Raw genomic sequence first — 20,840 nt, forward strand, 5'->3', positions numbered from 1 at the left:
GATATTCCTTTGAGCTTCAAAGCTTTCCTCTCTTTGACTGTGTTCCAGGTCACATCACTCATCCACTCCGCTCTAGAGGCAGCAACATTTGAGAATTGTTTGGCCGTGTCCAGGACCATTGTTTTCAGCTTTTCCCAGGTAGTATTTGCAGATTCGAAGGGGTCAGTATCCAAAGTGCGTAGTCGAGATGTGACGAGGTCTTCAAAAGGCTGCTCTGCACTCTTCGTTAATTTAATAACTCTCGCAGCTTTTTGTGTCTTTACAACTTTTAACCGAACCCTAAAAACAGCGGCTAGAAGTTGGTGGTCACTACCACAGTCTGCTCCCGGTCGAGTTTTTGTGGACAGAACAGACGACCTCCATCTTTTCCCTACGAGAATGTAGTCAATTTGATTGCGGTGACCCTTAGGAGACTGCCAGGTGTAAAGACGCCGTGGATGTTGCTCGAACCACGAATTCATAATTGTTAGACCATATTCGGTGCAGAACTCTAGCAACCGTTCACCTCGCTCATTTCTCAAACCGAGACCAAACTTCCCAACAACCTCTCTTAGATGGTCATCCTGTCACTTAAGGCATTGTACCCTAGTATTTTGTTGCGAAGATGTTTGGCGACCAGGAAACCAACACCACTAAAGCTGTTATTCTGGCTACCGGCATTAATTCTCAGCATAGCGTCTGGTGTCACGTAGTGACCACACTCCTTTACATGCGTCTCACTCAAACCTAGCACATCCAATTCATACCTAGCCATCTCGCCCTCTATTATTTCCGCTTTACCGGCCTTTCGCATTCCGCGTACATTCCAGGTTCCTATCTTGAGAGCCTTCTCCTTCATAGTCAGCCGACTTGTGTGTGGTGGAATCTGTCCAGCAGTAGTCCAGTTTCTGCAAGGAGCCTGCGGACGCACCCTCCTGCAGCCGGTAGCCAATTTCACACCAGGAGACCCGGAACCACCCTGGCACCGGGCGTCAGCCGGGTCGCATAACAAGCCGCTTCTCTTATTATTCGTACTCATGGTGGTTTTCTTGGGAAAGTAGCTACGGTCGATTCCCGTTCCGTTCCGTACCAGACATTTTAGAGGTTATTTACCCTCAAGGCCGCTGAAGCCTCCTCCGACCGGTTGCCCGGACAGGGGTATGGTTATACCGCCATTTGCTCGGTCGCCAGAGCCTCGTTCGTTATCTAGCAGGGGACACCGCGATGGACGTGGCCCATCGCCGTCGGCTATTCGTACGAACCACCGACGCGAGCAGGTGAGGATGACATTTGGGCGGGTTGAGATGTTATAACCGTTCTCCCCTTACCCCCCAATAGATAGATACAGGTAGATGAAATGAAGTTTTTTTTCTCTCAGGACCTGTCTCTCAAAGCTGGCTGGGACAACGTGGGTGAAGTGCCCGCCGGCCAGCCGACCAAGTTCAAGGTCGAGGATCTCGTCGCGAAGAAGACGTACAAGTTCAGGATTCGCGCTGTCAACAAGATCGGCTCGTCGGAGCCGGGCTTGTTTGCCAAACCTGTTCTGGCGAAGGATCCGTGGGGTAAGAATCTTATAATACTTAAACTAATTTAATATTTCTTCTTCTCGTTATAAGGTCTAACCAACCTTTAGTGTATTATTCGTGATTCGTGAAGCGCTGACATCGTATCCAGCGGCGCATTTACCCTAGGGCTATCCGGACCATGGCCCGGGGTGCCAACCCCCAGGGGCGGCTTGCGCTGCCGCTGGCGGATTGCATTTTGTTTTTCTTCCTTGACTTCTGGGGCGGCGAAACGTATTGGCCCGGGGCGCCATATTTCAAAATACGCCCCTGATCGTATCTACTAAAAAATGCAAGCGAACAGATATTTTGCAAATGGTTCGCGATTGGCGCGTTCATCTGACAGATCTGGACGCTCCTTGACGGTCTAATTTAGGCTTCCTTTAACTTTAATGAATGTCAGTCATAACTTATGATCGATTAATATCTTATGATCGATTTTAAATATTGAGCCAACTGCTCTCACGAGATCGTCGCCCGTCGGGCTTTTTGTCTACCTCGATTTCTGCGACTTCTTATTTTTCTTACAAGCAACTTTTTAATAAGCTTCTCCTGGGTATCAGTTCCTATATCTATTATTGTCTGTTTTAGATGAACCTTCTAAGCCCAAGAATGTGGAGCTTACGGACTGGGACAAAGACCACGCAGACCTCAAATGGCAGAAGCCGGACAAGGATGGCGGTGCGCCGATCACTGGCTACGTCATCGAGTACAAGGTAAAATCACATTTGACTTTTTACATTTCTGTCTTTAATATGGCTTAGCCCTCATATGTGTGTGGTGGCAGTAGGCCAAGCACATGATTGGATCGACAGTATCTCGCCGCGAGATAGACTACCCGTCATTTTCTACTGTATTAATTAAAGAGGGACGGGTAATCCATTTCGCGGCAAGATACTATCGCAATAATCATGTGCTATCCCGGCAGTGCATGGTGGTCAATAATCGTGGGTTCAAACCTTTTTGTGCTGAAGGTACAAATTAGAAATGACTGTTCTCGATAAAATGCAATGATTGTTTATAAAAAATTTACAAATATTCTAATTTGTCTTCCAAGGATATGTGATGGGATAGGATCACGGCGTCCACAATATTGCAATATTTTTTACGGAATCTTTCATATACAACGTTTTTTCTGATTTTAATCCGACTAACCTACTCAAGTATTATCAATCTTTAGGAGAAGTTCGGCAAAGACTGGATAACGGGCAAGGAAGTGCCTGGTGACTGTCTGTCTGCCACGCAAGACGGGCTGAAGGAAGGCGGCACCTACGAGTTCAGGGTGCGTGCTATCAACAAGGCGGGCCCTGGCGAGCCTAGCGACACCACCAAACCGATTATCGCTAAGTGCAGATTTGGTGAGTAATTTCGAATAACCCTAGAAGTGGCAGGAACCGGCTCCCGGACAATTAATGTCATTTAAATTTGGAATTTCATTAACTTTAAATAGAATTCAGCCAGCGATTTCGCTCTGTCGATGCGTTGACCATTCAGTAGTCCCACATTGAGTTATTTAATTTTATTATTTATCTATCTATCCTAACAAAATATAAATAAAAATGTTATTAGTTTTGATGGGTAACCTTATTTGGTGTTAATACTAGACGCGGATCATTGACAAGAAACTGACAAAGCGGTATATTCAGCTTGAAAGGATTTCTGAATCATTGTCACACTTTTTAGGTTCAACTACAGATTCTTCTGTAACTCTATCCCTTTAAAAATCCTTTACTATCCATTCCTTCTCTTCTTTTTTTTTATAAGATTAGAGTTTTAATGCTTTTTTCCTTTACAGTCAAGCCGTATATCATTGGAGAGGGTCTCCAGAACATGATCATCAAGAAGGGACAGGTCATCACCTTCGACATCAAGTATGGTGGTGAGCCTGAGCCCGAAGTCAAATGGATGCAGGGTGAAGAGGTAACTATACCTTTTAGTATTTTTACTGTTAATGATGAAATACTTTTATTTTGAACAGATTTACAAAATTTTTTTGAAGCATCAAGAATCGCTGATAAAGATTCTAATATTGAATTCAAAGGGAAAGTTTGGGGATACCTTTAAAGCCAGTAACTCACTTTGACCGAATACAGATAAGTATATTTAAGCAGATACCCAGATACCTACGACCAAACTGATGGGTATGAGGATGAGGGTTCTGCCCACTAAAATGGATGAGGTTGATTTTAAATACTCGATAAATCTCTTACATACTTTAGGTAATTACATAAACAACACTTTAAATTGAAAACAATAGTATTTAAAACTATTTTACAAAAGATCAATTTAATTAACATGTTTATTTGTTCCCACAAAGAAACGTGGCAAGGCGTACACGGAGAAGGTTAGATGGGTGAAAAACTGGATGTTCTCATTTTATATGTCCTAAAACACTTACTTTACATTAATATACTTTACACAATGTGGCTAACACTAAATACAGACAGATACACAAATCCTGGACACTTTACTGAAATGAATCCTTTAGTTATAATTGTGATTTCTCTTAACTGTTGACATAATAAACTGGTAAAACACAAGGATTTAACTAAACGATTCATGTCATTAAAATCGCGAAGGACGCGACTAAATTTAATGCACTTGCTGTAAAGAAACCAATGTACCAGCTTCTTTATGTCGTATTATCGCTTTTATTGTCATAACACACTATTGTTTTATAGAAAAAAACACAAATTTTCATCAATATACTAGGACTGTACCTAGCGTATTACTATTGTTATCTATAACGTCTTCATAAACATTCACAAACTTTATTAGCAGCACTATTTACTTCTTGAACAAGTAAACTATTTAAATCACGACTTTCAGGATTACTAAATGTAATACAAATTTATTTGAGAAAGTTTCGACTTTCTCTTTTGGATATTTTTTCTTAAACATTAACTCTCAAATAAATTTGTGCTTCCGTCATAAATGTAATAACACTATTGACTTTGACAATGGGACAAGCTGTCTGATATTGTCAAATATAACACACACTTTAACACCGAACATATTTATGTTTACCAAGCACATATTAAATAAGGAATTGTGTCTGAATCGTCAACAATTTCGTCGCCAAAAAATTCCTCCCCTTCCCTTTCTTAACTTCGTCAACTTCACACAGTTCATCGCACTCAAGTATTCCACCTCCTTCCCGTTTTCGTTCTTTACCACTTGCATCCCGAAGTCCACTCAACTGTCGTAGTTATTCCAAGAATTGCCGACAACATTGACTTTTACAAAAGTGCCAAAGCCTTTGAGGGCCTTTCGCCAACATAGAAATCTACCTCTCTATCGCTCTTACTTATTCGAGCGATAGAGAAGTAGATAACGATTTTCGATGTAGGAGGTAGGCGCTCTGATTCTGTGTTATGTTTCATCTAAAACACAGGACAGAAGCAGTAAGTAATCACTCATAAAAACAACCTTTTCATCAACTCAGCTCTTCAATTCAGACGCAATTCCTCAGCCATAAACAACTTTATAATCTCATGTTCCAATTCTAGGAAATCAAAGACGATGGTGACCGCATCACCATCGACAAGTACGAGAAGAATACCGTCCTCAATGTCAGGAAGACCACCAGGCCTGATAGTGGAAAGTACAAGCTGGTGCTCACCAACTCCTCGGGTACTTGCGAGAGTATTGCTGACGTTGTTGTGCTAGGTAAGATGTTTTATAAGTATTTGAATTCTAGGCCCAGAGGCCTGGTCTCCCGTTCCATGAGTTTTCGATCTTTATTTTAACATATCGAAATTGCATTTGTCTTGGATAAATTTGATTTTTGATAGAGGCTAGAGGATTTATCAACTTCAAACAAACAAAATCGTACCAATAACATCAGTAAATGTTTAATACATGGCGGCCAATTTTATCGAACTCTAATATTACTAGTATTCTAATTTGTAAAGATCCCAGGCCTGTAAGTAAATTGTTATACCAGTGGAAGTCACTCTCAAAGACTTGGTGGTTAAAATAGTTCAATAAAGTACAACAGTTACTGTAATGTAACAATTTTCATTGTTCATTTGTCTTTTAAAACGTGCTCTAATAAAAAATCTACATTATTTCAGACAAGCCGAACAGGCCGAATGGTCCTATCGAAGTGGAAGACGTCCGTGCCGAGAAGGCCACAGTCAAATGGAAGAAGCCCGACGATTGGCAAGGCTCCGATATCACCGGCTACACGCTTGAGAAGATGGACATGGTATGTCATGTTTAAGTTATGTTATTTCATTGAACTGAGAAACACTCCTTACTTTGCATGTTATTAAGACGCCAGCGTCATTATTTGATGTTCACGAATCATTTTATTCTACGAATCATTGTTGGTGACAACATTATTGTGTTCTTATACTTCTTATCAGACAAAATTTTGTCGCTTTCCTAAAGTATTAATAATTCATCTTTAAGCATAAAAAAGCAATAGAGATGTAAGCCGTATTTGCGTCATGAAGCGTTCCTACTGAATTGAAAGCATAGGACGTAGTCGTAATAAAGATGCTACCTACCTACTCCTACCTAAGTCTGCTTATAAGATAGTACCTACATCTAAGTTTTTTTCTTATAGGACACTGGCAACTGGGTGCCATGCGGCGAAACCGGGCCTGAGCCCACACAGTTCCAGGTCAAGGGACTGACACCGAACCACAAGTACAAGTTCAGGGTTCGCGCCGTCAACAAAGAGGGAGAATCTGAGCCTCTGGAGACAGATGGCTTTATTCTCGCTAAGAATCCTTATGGTGAGTGTTGTTAGAAAACTATAGTTTGTCAAAGGACGTCTCGTTTCAAACATAGACAGAGAGAATCAGACTATCTTTGTCTTACACTAGTACTAGCATCCAAAAGAAAAGGATGAGTATAGTTTTCTTTGTTCTTATTTACTGACAAATTGGTTTGACCAACTATATTTTCCGGACTTTCCCCTCTAAACAATAATAAAATGTTGCTAGATTTAAGAGCTTTATAATATGACATTTTGAGGAGTCATATTGTGAATATCGAAACAGTATAATTTTTTTACGTATTGTTACCATAATATTTTGACAGTATACCTACTCTATTCCTAAAAAAACGGCCAAGTGCGGGTTGGACTCGCGTTTCAAGGGTTCCGTACATAAGTCTGACTCACGCTTGACTGCACATTTGTAATAGGTTTTCCTGTCATCTATAGGTAAAAATAAAAATCTAAAAATAAAAAAAAACATAGCCACAACCGAATACAGAACCTCCTCCTTCTATGAAATGGAAGTCGGTTAAAAATAAGGAAATAAGAATACTGATGAGATTATTATTGGGGAATTATTCAGTTTCTATAATACGAGTAGCAATACCAGACATCAGCTGTCACTGTCAGTGTCACTCATGACATTTGTCGGGCTTGTAAACAAAAACAAAACACTCGAGCCGGTAAAATTATTTTTGATTTTACTACGATTTATATAAAATTATTACAAAAAGTATTCAGCAAAATAATCTTAAAAATGTATAGTGGCAATCGCGTTCCAGCTGATAAGCGATACCAGTTTTAATCATAGTAAATAGTAAATAGTGACTACATTTTCTCTAGTCAATTTCAAAATAAGACCATCAGTATCTTAAACTTGTAGCTTATTTAGACACATTATTTGACCCGCAGACAGCAAATAGAACTAATCCATTAGTGTAAAACGTAAATCCTCACAACAACCATGTTTTAACGCCTATATTTCTCTCACCAGACCCGCCGAAGGCACCTAGCAAGCCAGTCATCATAGATTATGACAACCAGTCGGTCACGCTGCAATGGGAGGCGCCCACCGACACGGGTGGACGGCCCATCCTCGGCTACGTTGTGGAGAAGAAGGACAAGTTCTCCGCTGATTGGATTGAGGTAAATAACTTGAGGTCCGTCACAAATGAATGAGCAGTCGGGTTGAGTTGGAGCGAGGCCACTAAAGATAGGAAGGCGTGGCGCGTCCTTGTGAAGGCCCTTTACACCTCTGGGGTGCCATAGGACAACAACGACAAATAACTTGCTATTGATAAAGTTGTTAGTTACAATAAGCAGTTTTGACTGTAATTGCTATAACTGTTCCAAATTTTAGGTATCTACGTCAAACGGTCTCTGAGAACTTCCGGTCTCTTTGTACGGAACACTAAAAATTGCTCTTCATTCAACTACGAAGTTGAATATACTCCTTATGATATCCCTACATTGAAAATTGAGTGTTTTCACCAAATACTGTAGAAAATTTCTTAGAATGAAAATAGAAGGGATGAAACACCTAGAAGTTGCCTTTGCTGCATCACTATTAGTGATGGTGCTGCCAATGAATTCTTCAATAAAGATATCTTTAATCTGACATGATTTCTTCAATAAAGATATCTTTGATACATTTGCATGTGTTGCATCATCATGAACCTTGTTGTAATGCACAAAGGTTGATATTGTGTTTAGCAGTCAAAGGCTAAAGCAAAATCATGAATATCTGACGTAGTAGACTAAATGAGATGACATACAGCTCCTTTAATTAATTAATTTATTTAGATATTTAATTCAGGCAACAAGGCCCATATTACAAATACCTTATAGACTAACATACATATATTTTGGGAAAACATAAAAACATACATATATATATTTTGGGAAAACATAAAAACAAAGAAAATAGCTAAATTCCAAATTTTAATAACTTTATTGATATCTAACAGGTTAAATTTTAACAAGCAGAAACGTCTGCAAACAATGCTGTTAAGCTTAGAATAAATTTAAAAGTGGAAAAACTACTAACAGGTTGTCAAAACCGAGGACACCAAGACCGAGTACAAGGTGGAAGGGCTGAAGGAGAAGATGGTCTACCAGTTCCGTGTGAAGGCCTACAACAAGGCTGGCGTCGGTGAGGCGTCACCGCCCACTGACAACCACCTCTGCAAGCACAAGAACTGTAAGTATTTGGTTCATACTTATTTTATCCTAGAGAAGTCTAAAAAAAGATTTCACTTTTTAGGAAGGCACTTTTTATATGCATGTACAGTCAGCATTAGAACTTATTAAGCAGATGACATCATAAATGTAGCTACGAAATTTTACAAGGAACTTTATAGTGACTATCCGGATATTAGACACAACGAAGAAGATGATTCCTGGGAAAATATACAAAGCAGTGACTTACAATCAATAAGTGAACAAGAAATAAGTGCACATATTAAAAAACTAAAAATGGAAAAAAGTCCTGGGCCCGATAACATCAGTAACGAAGTGTTAAAAATAGGTGCACCACTATTGCTTCCTTACCTGACACAAATGTTCAATGCGATATTTAGAGCAGAACAAGTTCCCAAACAATGGTGTATATCAGATATAGTTCTTCTCTATAAGAAAGGAGACCCACTAGACATTGGCAATTATAGGCCAATCAGCTTACTGTCTAGCATATACAAACTCTTCACATCAATACTGCTAAATCGCATAACACAGCAAATAGACAAAAATCAACCAGTTGAACAAGCCGGCTTCCGCAGTAGTTACTCCACTATAGACCATATACATACGCTACAACAAATTTTTGAAAAATACAGTGAGTTCAACCTTCCTCTGTATGTAGCCTTTGTTGACTATAAAAAGGCTTTTGATAGCATAACGCACAAGTCAATCTGGAAAGCACTTACATCCTGCGGAGTACACAAAACCTACATAAACATAATCAGAAACATCTACAATCAAAGCGTCAGCAGAGTAAGGTTGGAAAAAACTGGAGAGGAAATACCAATAAGAAAGGGAGTAAGACAAGGAGACCCCTTATCACCCAAACTTTTCATAGCAGTACTGGAAGAAGTCTTCAAAAAAATCAACTGGAGTAACCAAGGACTGTGGATACGGGGCAAATATCTCAGTCATCTCAGATTTGCAGACGACATTGTCATCTTTGCCGAGTCATCAAAGAAACTAGAAGAAATGATGCAATCTCTGGCAAATGAGAGCATGCGCGTCGGACTGTACATGAACATAGAAAAGACTTAAGTAATGACCAACTCTAAAACATGGATAATAAAAGTGAATGGAAGCGAAGTGGAGTACGTAAATGACTATATTTATCTAGGCAAACAAGTGTCCTTCAATAAAAAACAAAATGAAGAAGAAGTCGACAGAAGAATAAACAACACATGGAGAAAATACTGGTCACAAAAAGAAGTACTTAAAGGCGACTACCATCCAAAGTTAAAAAAGATAATAATGGACACTTGCATACTACCTTGTCTGACATATGGTTGTCAAACATGGACATACACAAATACAATAAAAAATAAAATTTCCACATGTCAGCATGCCATGGAAAGGAGTATGTTGAAGTTAAGACGAATACATAAAGTCAGAAATGAAGATATCAGGAAAAGAACTAAACTTGTGGATGCCCTAAAACAAACACTGCGTCTAAAATGGCAATGGGCTGGTCATGTGTCAAGATATACAGACAAAAGATGGACTAAGACTGTGACTGAATGGACAGGACCACCTGGAAAAAGACATCAAGGAAGGCCACAGAAGCGCTGGTCAGACGACATAGTTCAAATAGTTGGAAAAACAGGAATAAATTGGATGAAAGTAGCTACAGATAGAGAACAATGGAAGGGACTCGAGGAGGCTTTTACCCAATAGGGATCAGTGAAAAGAATTAACAAATAATACAACAACATATAAACAAACATTATATTCGCTGAAATAATTAAAGCTGTAATAATAATAAAAAGCATATGAGGTATTTAAAATGCAACTTAAATAATATATTGTTTAAAAGTGTACCTATAAGTTAGTAAAATTTTTAAATGCCTCACCCGCTAATTTACTCGTTCGTTTGACTGTATGCATGTCATAATAATTAATGTGCCGGCAGGGAACAAAGGAAGAAACAGTATATATATCTGTAACTGTGTTATATGTAATGTTATTCCATTAGTGCATGAGGCGTGTGAGAGATTATATACGAAACGAATGCAAGTGAATGATGAGATGATGGGCGAGAGAGAGGTATGGAAGAGAAAGACATGCTGTGCCGACCCCAAGTGAATGGGACAAGGGCAAAATAATGATATTGTATGTTGGCGGACGATAATTTACCTACTAATAACATTCTTTCTTCTACAGTGAGGCCTCGCATTGAGCGCAGCACATTCAAGTCGGTGATCATCAAGGCCGGCCGCACCTACAAGTGGTCTGTGGATGTTACCGGTGAACCTGCCCCGGAGATGACTTGGTATGTTTAATATAACCTCTTGGGGTTCAATGTCCTAATACTAGTACAAATTACCTCCAATGAAATTTAAATCTTAATGAAATGGAATAGAGTTTATTTTATTTTGTTTCGTTCGATTTTAAAACAAAACAAATTCAACTTTATTTTCTAATACCGTTGATTCAAATTCGATTGCCAATTTTCCTTGTATGGTGGGCCGCTAGAGGATAAATAAATATTGGGGGACATCTTACACAGATCAACCTAGCCTCAAACTAAGTCAAGCTTGTACTATGGGTGCTCGGCGACGATATACATACTTATATACTTAGAAAACACCCATGACTCAGGAACAAATATTTGTGTTCATCACACAAATAAATGCTACTACCGGAATTCGAACCCAGGACCATCGGCTTCACAGGCAGGATCACTACCCACTAGGCCAGATCTTTTAAATGTACCATACTTTTATTCATAGTGGTACTGATTTAGATTAGACCAGGGATCTCCAAACTTTTTTACCTTTTAGGGGTCATCCATTAATTACGTCACACGTTTAGGGGGAGGGAGGGGTTCAAGAAAATGTGACATATTGTGACATGGGGGAGGGGGGAGACACAAACTTTGTGACGTCACTTTAACTTCATCAGTAACCGAAAATTTATTTAAATTATTTAGTTCGCTGTACATTTAAATAACAAGTTTTTAAAACGAAAATAGTTTTTAATCTTTTAATTTTCTTTCCTAAGCAGTTTTGGGTTATAAAATTACTAATATTTATATCGTCAAAAATATTTTGATAAAATATTAATAATACTTAGGTACTTACTTAATTCGATTTGGCGATTTCGTAGAAAAAATGTGACGTCACATTAGGGGGGGAGGGGTTTGCCAAATGTGACCAAGTGTGACAAGGGGGGGGGGGTCAAAAAACCTAGAAATTGGTGTGACGTAATTAATGGATGACCCCTTACCTGAGGGCCATATATTGCGCCTCAGAATTTTATATGGCCCGCGCGTATGGCCCGTGTGTATCTGGCTGCTGCTGTTAGGGCTGAACACGAGCCTGGCTCCCGCGGGCCGGATTGGAACGCATCGCGGGCCGGGGTTTGGAGAGCCCTGGATTAGACCAACGTTTATGAATAATGGCAATGGCATTAATGTTTATTTTACCCTTTGCTACTGGCAAACGGAATATAACAGTAAGTTGTCTCTATTTCGTAAATTATATCATATTTAAAATTTATTGTAATTACCATAGGTTTCGATTTGGTATATTTTATTTCACAAAATACACAAACAAATACATTTGATAAATTCTTTATATCTAAAATTTATAATAAATAAGTTACATTTTCCTTATACAGTGGTGTACTATAACTATAATATTGCATATTGAAATTTGCATATTATTAAAATGCATAAGCTGGTAAAATATAATTAAGCTGCTGCAACAAAAATAACAAAAGCTGTGCAACTACAGGTCTTGGCGCGAGAACATCAAACTGGTGAACACCGAACGCATCAAGATCGAGAACCAAGAGTACCACACCGATTTCACCATCGTCAACGCGGTGCGCCGCGACACCGGCAAATACACGCTCAGGGCTGAGAACTGCAACGGCTTCGATGAGGAGACCGTAGAGTTGACTGTTCTCAGCAAGCCCTCGGCGCCTACAGGTGAGTCTTTAACGTCCTAGTGAAGATTCATCTCCTAATCAGTATCATACCCCACCTCTTAGGGCGCGTGTACACGGTGCCGCCTCCGCGCCGACACCGCACTGCCGCCGCACCTCCGCGCTATGTACACGAGACGCGTAAAGCCCGCGCCGCGCCGCCGTCGCGCCGCCGCCGCGCCGCCGCCGCGTTGCCGCATACATATCGCGAAGGTGCGGCGGCGGCACGGCGGCGGCGCGGCGGCGGCGCGGCGGCGGTGCGGTGTCGGCGCGGCGGCGGCGCGGCGGCGGTGCGGTGTCGGTGCGGAGGCGGAGCGGTGTCGGCGCGGAGGCTTACGCGTCTCGTGTACATAGCGCGGAGGTGCGGCGGCGGTGTGGTGTACACGTGACCTTAGGGCTCATTTAGACAGTGCGAGAACTCGCATGCGAGTTTCATTACATTGCGTTATTTGAATATTCGCCTGAGTTGATGTAACCTCAATGGTCCGCAATGGAACTAAAATCGCATGCGAGTTCGCGCGCCGTGTAAATTAGACCTTACACCATGCAGTTTCATGCAGTATTACAGTTATCTTATGCCATGTGTTCTCAACTCAGGCCCGCTGGAGGTGTCAGACATCCACGCTACCGGCTGCAAGGTCCGCTGGGAGAAGCCGGAAGATGATGGAGGCTCCCCGGTCAAGGAATACGAGCTGGAGAAGATGGACATGGCTACCGGCAAATGGGTGCGCGTTGGCAGGTATGACAAAAATGAAATATACATTTGTACTGAAAATAATAGAAAAACAAAATATGCTGGTCTCGTCTCGACGACAATCACTCTACAGGGTTAAATTGCTATATCTGACCAAACTCTGAGGGGTGAATATGTAGGTCATACTCAACAACTTTTACTATCTATGTGGAGGCCAACCCCTGAAATCGCGAAAAAAATCTGCCGTCCCATACATTCCGGTGAATCGGAGTCAATGGTTTCTATAGAACAGCTGAAATGTATGGGAATTATCCGCTAATAAACATTAATAAAACTAGATTCTTTACAGGATCAAAAGAAATGTATATTTCATCTCATGACATTGTCAACGTAATCGAACGAGCATAGACACACGCGGGAGGATACATACCAGCTCCTCCACCCTTAGCTGAAGAGCCAGAAGCTATAAATAAATATATCTAACTAAAATCAATACATTGCAACTGCACCTAAGTTGTACATAAATAACAACAACCTTAAACATAAATTAAACTTTATAATTAACAACCTTCCGGGGTCTCAAAACTCTACTCCCTAAGCGTTTGACCTCAACTGCCGGTGGTGGCAATTCTGTTGCTTCCACCGTCACAGGAGGTATGGGCTCTCCGACCTCTGCCGGCGGTACTTCCCTCTCCTCTAGCTGCTGCGGCAGCTCTCCTACGTCTACCTGTGCTTCCCCATCCGTCGCGTCTTGCCATTCGTCCGTGGGGTCATCGTCTATCAATTGGAATGGCGTGGAAGAGGCGGATGACAAATTTGCTACCTCGCGCTCGAGGTGTACATCTGGGTTACTAACGTAACGCCTCAATTGGTCAATATGACGTTTACATATTAAATTATTAATATCTAACTTAACTAAATACATTCGGTTTCCTATTTTCTCTATTATTTTACCCTTGTGCCACACGGGTTTCCTATTAACATATGAGCGACACCACACCCAATCGTCCACACGAAATGTCCTAGAATCATTACAAGTTTGTATAATTTCCTCTAACTGATCCGATTGTTTTTTACACGGTGGGCGTAACAGATCCAATCTGCAGCGTAAGTCACGGCCCATCATTAACCGCGCAGGGGACGCGCCGGTCGAGCAATGTACGGTATTTCGATACTCAAACAAATATTCTTGAAGCTTTTCATTTATTTTATGCTTACAGGTATGAGTATCTAAAATAGCCTTGATCATTTTTTTACAGGTTTTAACACTATTCTCCGCCTGTCCGTTGCTGCATGGATGGTAAATTGGTGAAGTGAGATACGAGATACCGTTAAACTTACAGCAATCAATAAACTCTTGAGAAGCTATTTTGACGTCATTATCGGACACAATCGTTTCAGGGAGGCCGAACCTAGAACATAATTCGTTTAATTTTGTAAGCAAGTGTTTGGTAGTTGTACCACTAGACATATCAATACACTCTAGCCATTTGCTATAAGCGTCAATGACTACTAAATAAGTCGATTGCGCGACCGTCATGTAGTCAATATGTATCCTAGTCCATGGTCCCGCGGGTCGCGGCCAGGGCCGGGGCACGGCGCGTGGCGGCGCAGGCCGCAGCGCCACGCATACGCGGCAAGCGCCTACTGCCTGCTCGATGTCGCGGTCGACGCCGGGCCACCACAACCGAGAACGGGCGACGCTTTTCGTTTTAACAATGCCTTGGTGAGACCGGTGAAGTTCTTTTAAAATGTCGTTTCTGTACTTAGTGGGTATTACTACTCGGTGTCCTCTAAGTAGACAACCATCGACTAACTCCAGGTCTGTTTTACATAAGAAATAAGGCAAGATACTCTGACATATAATTTTACGTGGCCAGCCATCATTAACATATTTCATTACCGTCTTAAGCACGCTATCTTTTGAAGTCGCTTCGCGAATGTCTTTATACGTGACCGGCAATCCATCTAATTGAAGTGAATGTAAGGCTGGTGAACAATTGTCTACCTCATCTTGCGAACCCTCTTGGGGTACCTGGTCCAACGGGGCCCTTGAAAAAAAATCGGCAACCACATTTTCCTTACTTGTTGTATATTGAATTTTATAATTGTACGCAGATAGGAATATTGCATACCTTACTAACCGCGAAGCTGAGGTCACTGACATGCCTCCCTTCTGGCCAAAGATTGCCAATAACGGCTTATGGTCAGTCTTTAAAATAAACGGATCCTGTCTGCCGTATAGATATTGATGGAAGCGTTTAACACCAAAGACAATGGCAGCCGCTTCCTTTTGCAGTTGACTATAATTGCGTTCACTCTGGGAAAGAGAGCGGGAACCGAAAGCTAGCGGACGTTCGCAGCCAGCGGCGTCGACTAGTGCTAACACGGCTCCAAGACCCGCGGGTCCAGCATCAACGGTCAGCACCAGTTGTGCCGTCGGGTCGAAGTGTGCTAACACGCGATCGCTGCTAAGTTCTCTCTTCACCCAATCGAAAGCCTCCTGCTGTCGATCCGTCCAAACCCACCGTACGCCGTCACGCAAAAGTTCGTGGAGTGGCGCAAGTATAGCCGAAGCATTAGGAACAAAATTCCGGTAATAATTTACCATACCTAAAAAACGCTTCAACTCTGTCGTATTAGACGGCTTAGGTACTTTAGCGATTGCCTCCACCTTTTTCGGACATTTGTGTAGACCATCCTTATTAATGATATGGCCCAAATACGTTACACTGTCCTGAAAAAAGGCGCATTTGCTTTTTTCTAATCGAAACCCTGATTCCTGAAATCTTTGAAAAACTTTTTCTAATCTTTCTAGATGTATAGTTTTAGTCGGACCTGTCACACAAACGTCATCAAGGAAAACTGTTACACCTTCAATTCCTGCCAAGAGGTTCTCAATAGTGCGCTGAAAAATCGCCGGAGCACAAGCCAGTCCAAACACGAGCCGCTTGTACATGAACAACCCCTTGGTCGTATTGATGGTCGTCAGTTTTTGAGACTCGTCTGATAATTTAATCTGATTGTAGGCCTGACTACAGTCTAATTTTGAGTAATGTTGACCATTGCTTAATTTAGCGAAAACCTCTTCAATCCTAGGCAAGGGGTACTTATCAACGTGAATATCCTTGTTTAACGTTACAGAGTAGTCTGCACATATTCTAATACTACCATTAGATTTCGGAACCGGGACAATCGGCGTCGCGTATTCAGAATGGTTTACTGGTTCTAATATACCGACCTCAACTAACCTTGCGAGTTCGGTCTCCACTGCGTCCTTAATAGCAAAAGGCAAAGGCCGTGCTTTACAAAATTTCGGACTCGTACCTTCCTTCAACCGTAAATTAACCTCAGATCGTGTATAACAGCCTAATTCCTTGTTAAATAATTCTTTATACTTGTTGACCAATTCGCGTATCTCTGGGTTATTTGCTGGAAATAAATCAATTTTATTTATTTTAGACGTAATAGTCATATCAAATGTAGACATAAACTCTCGCCCAAGTAGCGGGGAACCGCCATTTTTGACAACAAAGAAACGAATATTTCGTGACCGCCCTTCAAACTTAGCATGTGTATGAAAATGACCTAAGGGCGAAATTTTATGTCCATTGTAAAGGCACATTTTAATATTCGTTTTTAGAAGTTTCTTGTGTGAAAAATGTTTCAAATACAGCTCGCTTGACATTACATTCATGCCTGACCCAGAGTCAATTTCCATGGTAAGGTTAACATTGTCATCAAGAATAATAGGAACTAGGATTGGTTCGTTATTAACTGACCTTAAGTTAAAAAGTTGACATTCTTTACAGTTACTAATTGAATCCTCTTCGTCGGAGCTTGGGTTTGTCCCCACGTTAATATTATTAACGGACTTAAGCTTAGAATTGCACATTTTCAATAGATGGCCCTTCTCTTTACACCTTTGGCAGCGGTAGTTTTTGTACCGACATGTCTCGGCCGCGTGGCTCTTCATGCCACAGACTGCACAACGGTCTTCTTTCTTGTACGCCTTCTCCGGCGCGCCAGGTCGAGCAGCGCGCGTCCACAACAAGGGTTCCTCCTTGGTTACTGTAGTAGCGATCGCCGTGGCGCTAGCTGTAGTTGCGCGCGCCTGACTCGCGACCACTGTCTGTTGCGCTACTTCTAAGGCCTTAGCGAAAGTAAGTTTCGCCGCATCTTGTTCACACACGCGATCTCTTACTTTTCCTGGTCGCAGTCCGAGAACGAAGCGGTCGCGGTACACCTTATCGAGAGAAGATGCAAAGTCACAGTGTACAGCCAAGCCTCGCAGTCGAGCTGCCCAATCCTCCACGCTTTCTGCCTCCGCTTGCATTGCGTTATAGAACTTACTAAGATCCGCAAATGTTGCACGTTTCGGGGTCAGATGGTTATTTAATGCTTCTATCAACTCATCAAATTTAGAACTTTCTACCACCTTAGGATGAAGTAAATTACGAAGTAAAAGATAGGCTTCGTCGGATAGATGAGTCAACAAGACGGCCCGTTTCTTGTCCTCGGAATCTATTCCATTTAACAAAATGAACTGTTTTACCTTGTTACAGAATATTTCCCATTGTTGCGTTTTGGGTTCAAATGCACTTAACGTGCCGATAGTCATCGTCGCCATGTGAAATGTATGGGAATTATCCGCTAATAAACATTAATAAAACTAGATTCTTTACAGGATCAAAAGAAATGTATATTTCATCTCATGACATTGTCAACGTAATCGAACGAGCATAGACACACGCGGGAGGATACATACCAACAGCTGATTTATTTTTCGCGATTTTCGGGTTGGCCCCATAGTAAAAGTTGTTCAGTATGACCTTATCCACCCCTCAGAGTATGGTCAGAGATAATAATTTCACCCTGTAGAACCAAGATAACTCTGATCAGAGTTTTCAGTGACAGGTTGTGGAAGAACCATCATAACGTTATGATGGTTCTTCCACAACCTGTTACAACTGCTATGAATTTTTTTAAAGCTATGCGGATGTCACACGGTAGCGAATTCGCACGTCGCTCTGGTGTGGTAGCGGGACTGCTTTAGTAACGTGTATAGAGGCACTTCCACACTTTATCAGTTCAAAGTCGGTGCACAGCAGCTTTAGAGTCCGCGTAAGCTGCTTACACGGACTCTAAAATACTCCCTGTTAGCATGAGTGGCGGCCTTCAGTGCCCACAAAAAATTTATGTGCCATTTTTAACCAAAGGGGTACTTATTGTCGGTTCAATAAGGCACTATTTCCATATGACTTTTACTTGAAATCAACCCTATTAACAATTCGACAACCGACACATTTTTGGAGTTATTATAACAGATATATTTATTTCTCAGGGTTGCCGGCGACAAGAAACCTCTAGAGATGGAGGTTACCGGCCTCGAGCCCGGACACCAGTACAAGTTCCGCGTGACGGCCGTCAACGACGAGGGCGACTCCGAGCCGCTGGAGGCCGAGAAGGCTATCCTGGCCAAGAATCCTTTCGGTTAGTGTTGCCTTTACACCATTGTGGATTAGTTATTTGTTTTACAAGAAGGCTCTGGAGGTGACGAGACTCGAGCGGGCCACAGTCGGCGCCGGGGTGGGGGTGGGTTTTATCTGGTTGCTGCTGTTAGAGCTGAACCCCTGGAGCCTGGCTCCCGCGGGCCGGACTCTTTGGGTGTCGGCGGGCCGGATTGGAACGCGTCGCGGGCCGGAATTTGGAGAGCCCTGCTCTAGAGGAGCAGCATTTACGCTTTGCAATAATATATTGTATGTTTACAGACGTCTCGGACAAGCCCGGCAACGTGGAAGTGGCAGATCACGACAACCAGAGCGCCACAGTCAAATGGGACCCTCCAAAGAGCGACGGCGGAGCGCCCATACAGAAGTACATTATTCAGAAAAAGCCGAAGGGTGGCGATTGGGAGAACGCTCTAGAGGTTGGTAAAACAAGTACTTTAACACATTCATTGCCACTAAGTGCTATGGGTCACGCTCGTAACGCGTAGCCACGTCTTGCCGTATGGAGCGCGTAGTCGCTACGAACAGTGTACCCGACAGTCGGGCTCTTGGCGCTGGATGTGTTAACTCCTCTACCTCCTCTCTCCTAGTACCCCTTTCTTTGTGCCTTGTGCCTAAAATGGGGGGTGACACTTCCCTCTCGTTTCGGATTTCCTCAGGCTGCAAGATCAAGATCGTTCCAACTTTTCGTATGACGTGGTGTTAAAACAGCTCATGATGTCTAGATACGATTTAAATATTCTATCTTAGTGTTTCGATGTGGCAACTCATTTACAATTCTGAGACTGTAACAGACAGAATCCACTTACCGTTAGCTGATGAAATTATTTGAAATTATACTTGTTAAAAATCACAATATAAAGCACCGAAACGCGACACTTAGGGTCTGTCACCGCTAAAGTGTTCGCTAAATTTCACTGTATGGGAAATTTCGTAGATCTCTGCTGCATGACGTTGATCAGTCTGTTAACTATGGTTAGTGCAACTCGCCCTTAGATTTGGAGCAAGTTAACTCTGCTCCAACTTTGCAATGACAGAACGTCATTGCAAGTGCCATAAACGTAAAATTGCTAAGTTAAATAGGGTCTGAATTAGCCTAGCTAGACGAACTCCAAAAATTATTTCATTCTTAAATATATGTTATCAAGAACCTCAAATTTGAACCCTTATCACTTTGCAGGTGCCCGGTACCGCCACGGAGGGTAAAGTGGACGGTCTGCCCGAGGGCAGCGAATACCAGTTCAGGGTGATCGCCGTCAACAAGGCGGGTCCTTCCGAGGCCTCCGACCCTACCAAGATGACCACCATCAGGCACAAGGCTTGTGAGTATACGTTTAACCTTTTGACGGCTATGGCTTTCATTGGAAAGTCTTGCCACGTACTCCAACGACGGCTATAAACGTCAGCTTGACCAATGCAATAGGGACTTACGCGGGACTCCGTAAAGTTCAATTTCGCTTAAATAATGGCGTTCGCCTGGCGTCCCGGGCACGGCATATTCCTTCGTCGTCTGGCGTTTAGAAGGTTAAATAATGTATAGATATTGATACGCAGAAAGCGGCTACACACATTAACATTCATTTATATACACATTTTATCTCCATACTATTTTCAATATGTGTTATTAGATTTACATTACTCTATTGGAATCTAATGTGACGGCGTTTTTTGTGACGCGTCAGATACGATTTTGATTCCCTTTACAAGCGCTGAGGCGCATTGGCAGTGAGCGGGGACACAACCACAGCAGTTCGGATGAGTGTGTATGCTCCATAGGGTATTTGACTACTAGTCAAATCAGTTTCTCTTTTCGAACTGTCAAAACTCGATTTTGCTACTATGAAATTTATATGAAACACTAGCATGTGACGTCACGATCAAATTACGTACTCTTTAGATTTAGATATTTATTCTCATAATATTAAATTACATTATAAATTATGCTAGACTAATCTACATGAATTTATATTATGATCGTCATTCATATTTACATAATATTATTTAATACATACAAATAAAAAATGTCTTACAATAATTAATCTTACGTCAACAATTTATCCATTCATGTCAAAACAAAATACGGGAATAACTAAGTACGAGTAGCTCTTAATGATCGTCATGTTCTAAATAAAAAACGTATACGTACGTATAGTTTTATACGCGTTTAAAAATAGAAATTGTGTCTTAAAATAACTGCTGTC

At 41.7% G+C, this 20,840-nt stretch overlaps 1 protein-coding gene across 1 annotated transcript in view; it reads left to right on the plus strand.

Annotated features, from left to right (window-relative positions):
• LOC134675453 (twitchin) overlaps window positions 1–20,840 on the plus strand; it is a 173,758-nt gene that overhangs the window by 64,520 nt on the left and 88,398 nt on the right. The window contains 15 exon segments of the mRNA XM_063533722.1: window positions 1,358–1,541; window positions 2,133–2,257; window positions 2,722–2,899; window positions 3,337–3,461; window positions 5,051–5,210; window positions 5,618–5,751; window positions 6,115–6,286; window positions 7,265–7,416; window positions 8,320–8,470; window positions 10,669–10,777; window positions 12,243–12,439; window positions 13,033–13,174; window positions 18,474–18,622; window positions 18,901–19,058; window positions 19,820–19,961. Coding sequence (XP_063389792.1) covers window positions 1,358–1,541; window positions 2,133–2,257; window positions 2,722–2,899; window positions 3,337–3,461; window positions 5,051–5,210; window positions 5,618–5,751; window positions 6,115–6,286; window positions 7,265–7,416; window positions 8,320–8,470; window positions 10,669–10,777; window positions 12,243–12,439; window positions 13,033–13,174; window positions 18,474–18,622; window positions 18,901–19,058; window positions 19,820–19,961 — 2,278 coding nt within the window.

Source organism: Cydia fagiglandana, chromosome 22, assembly GCF_963556715.1.
Source record: "Cydia fagiglandana chromosome 22, ilCydFagi1.1, whole genome shotgun sequence".
Classification (NCBI taxonomy): domain Eukaryota; kingdom Metazoa; phylum Arthropoda; class Insecta; order Lepidoptera; family Tortricidae; genus Cydia; species Cydia fagiglandana.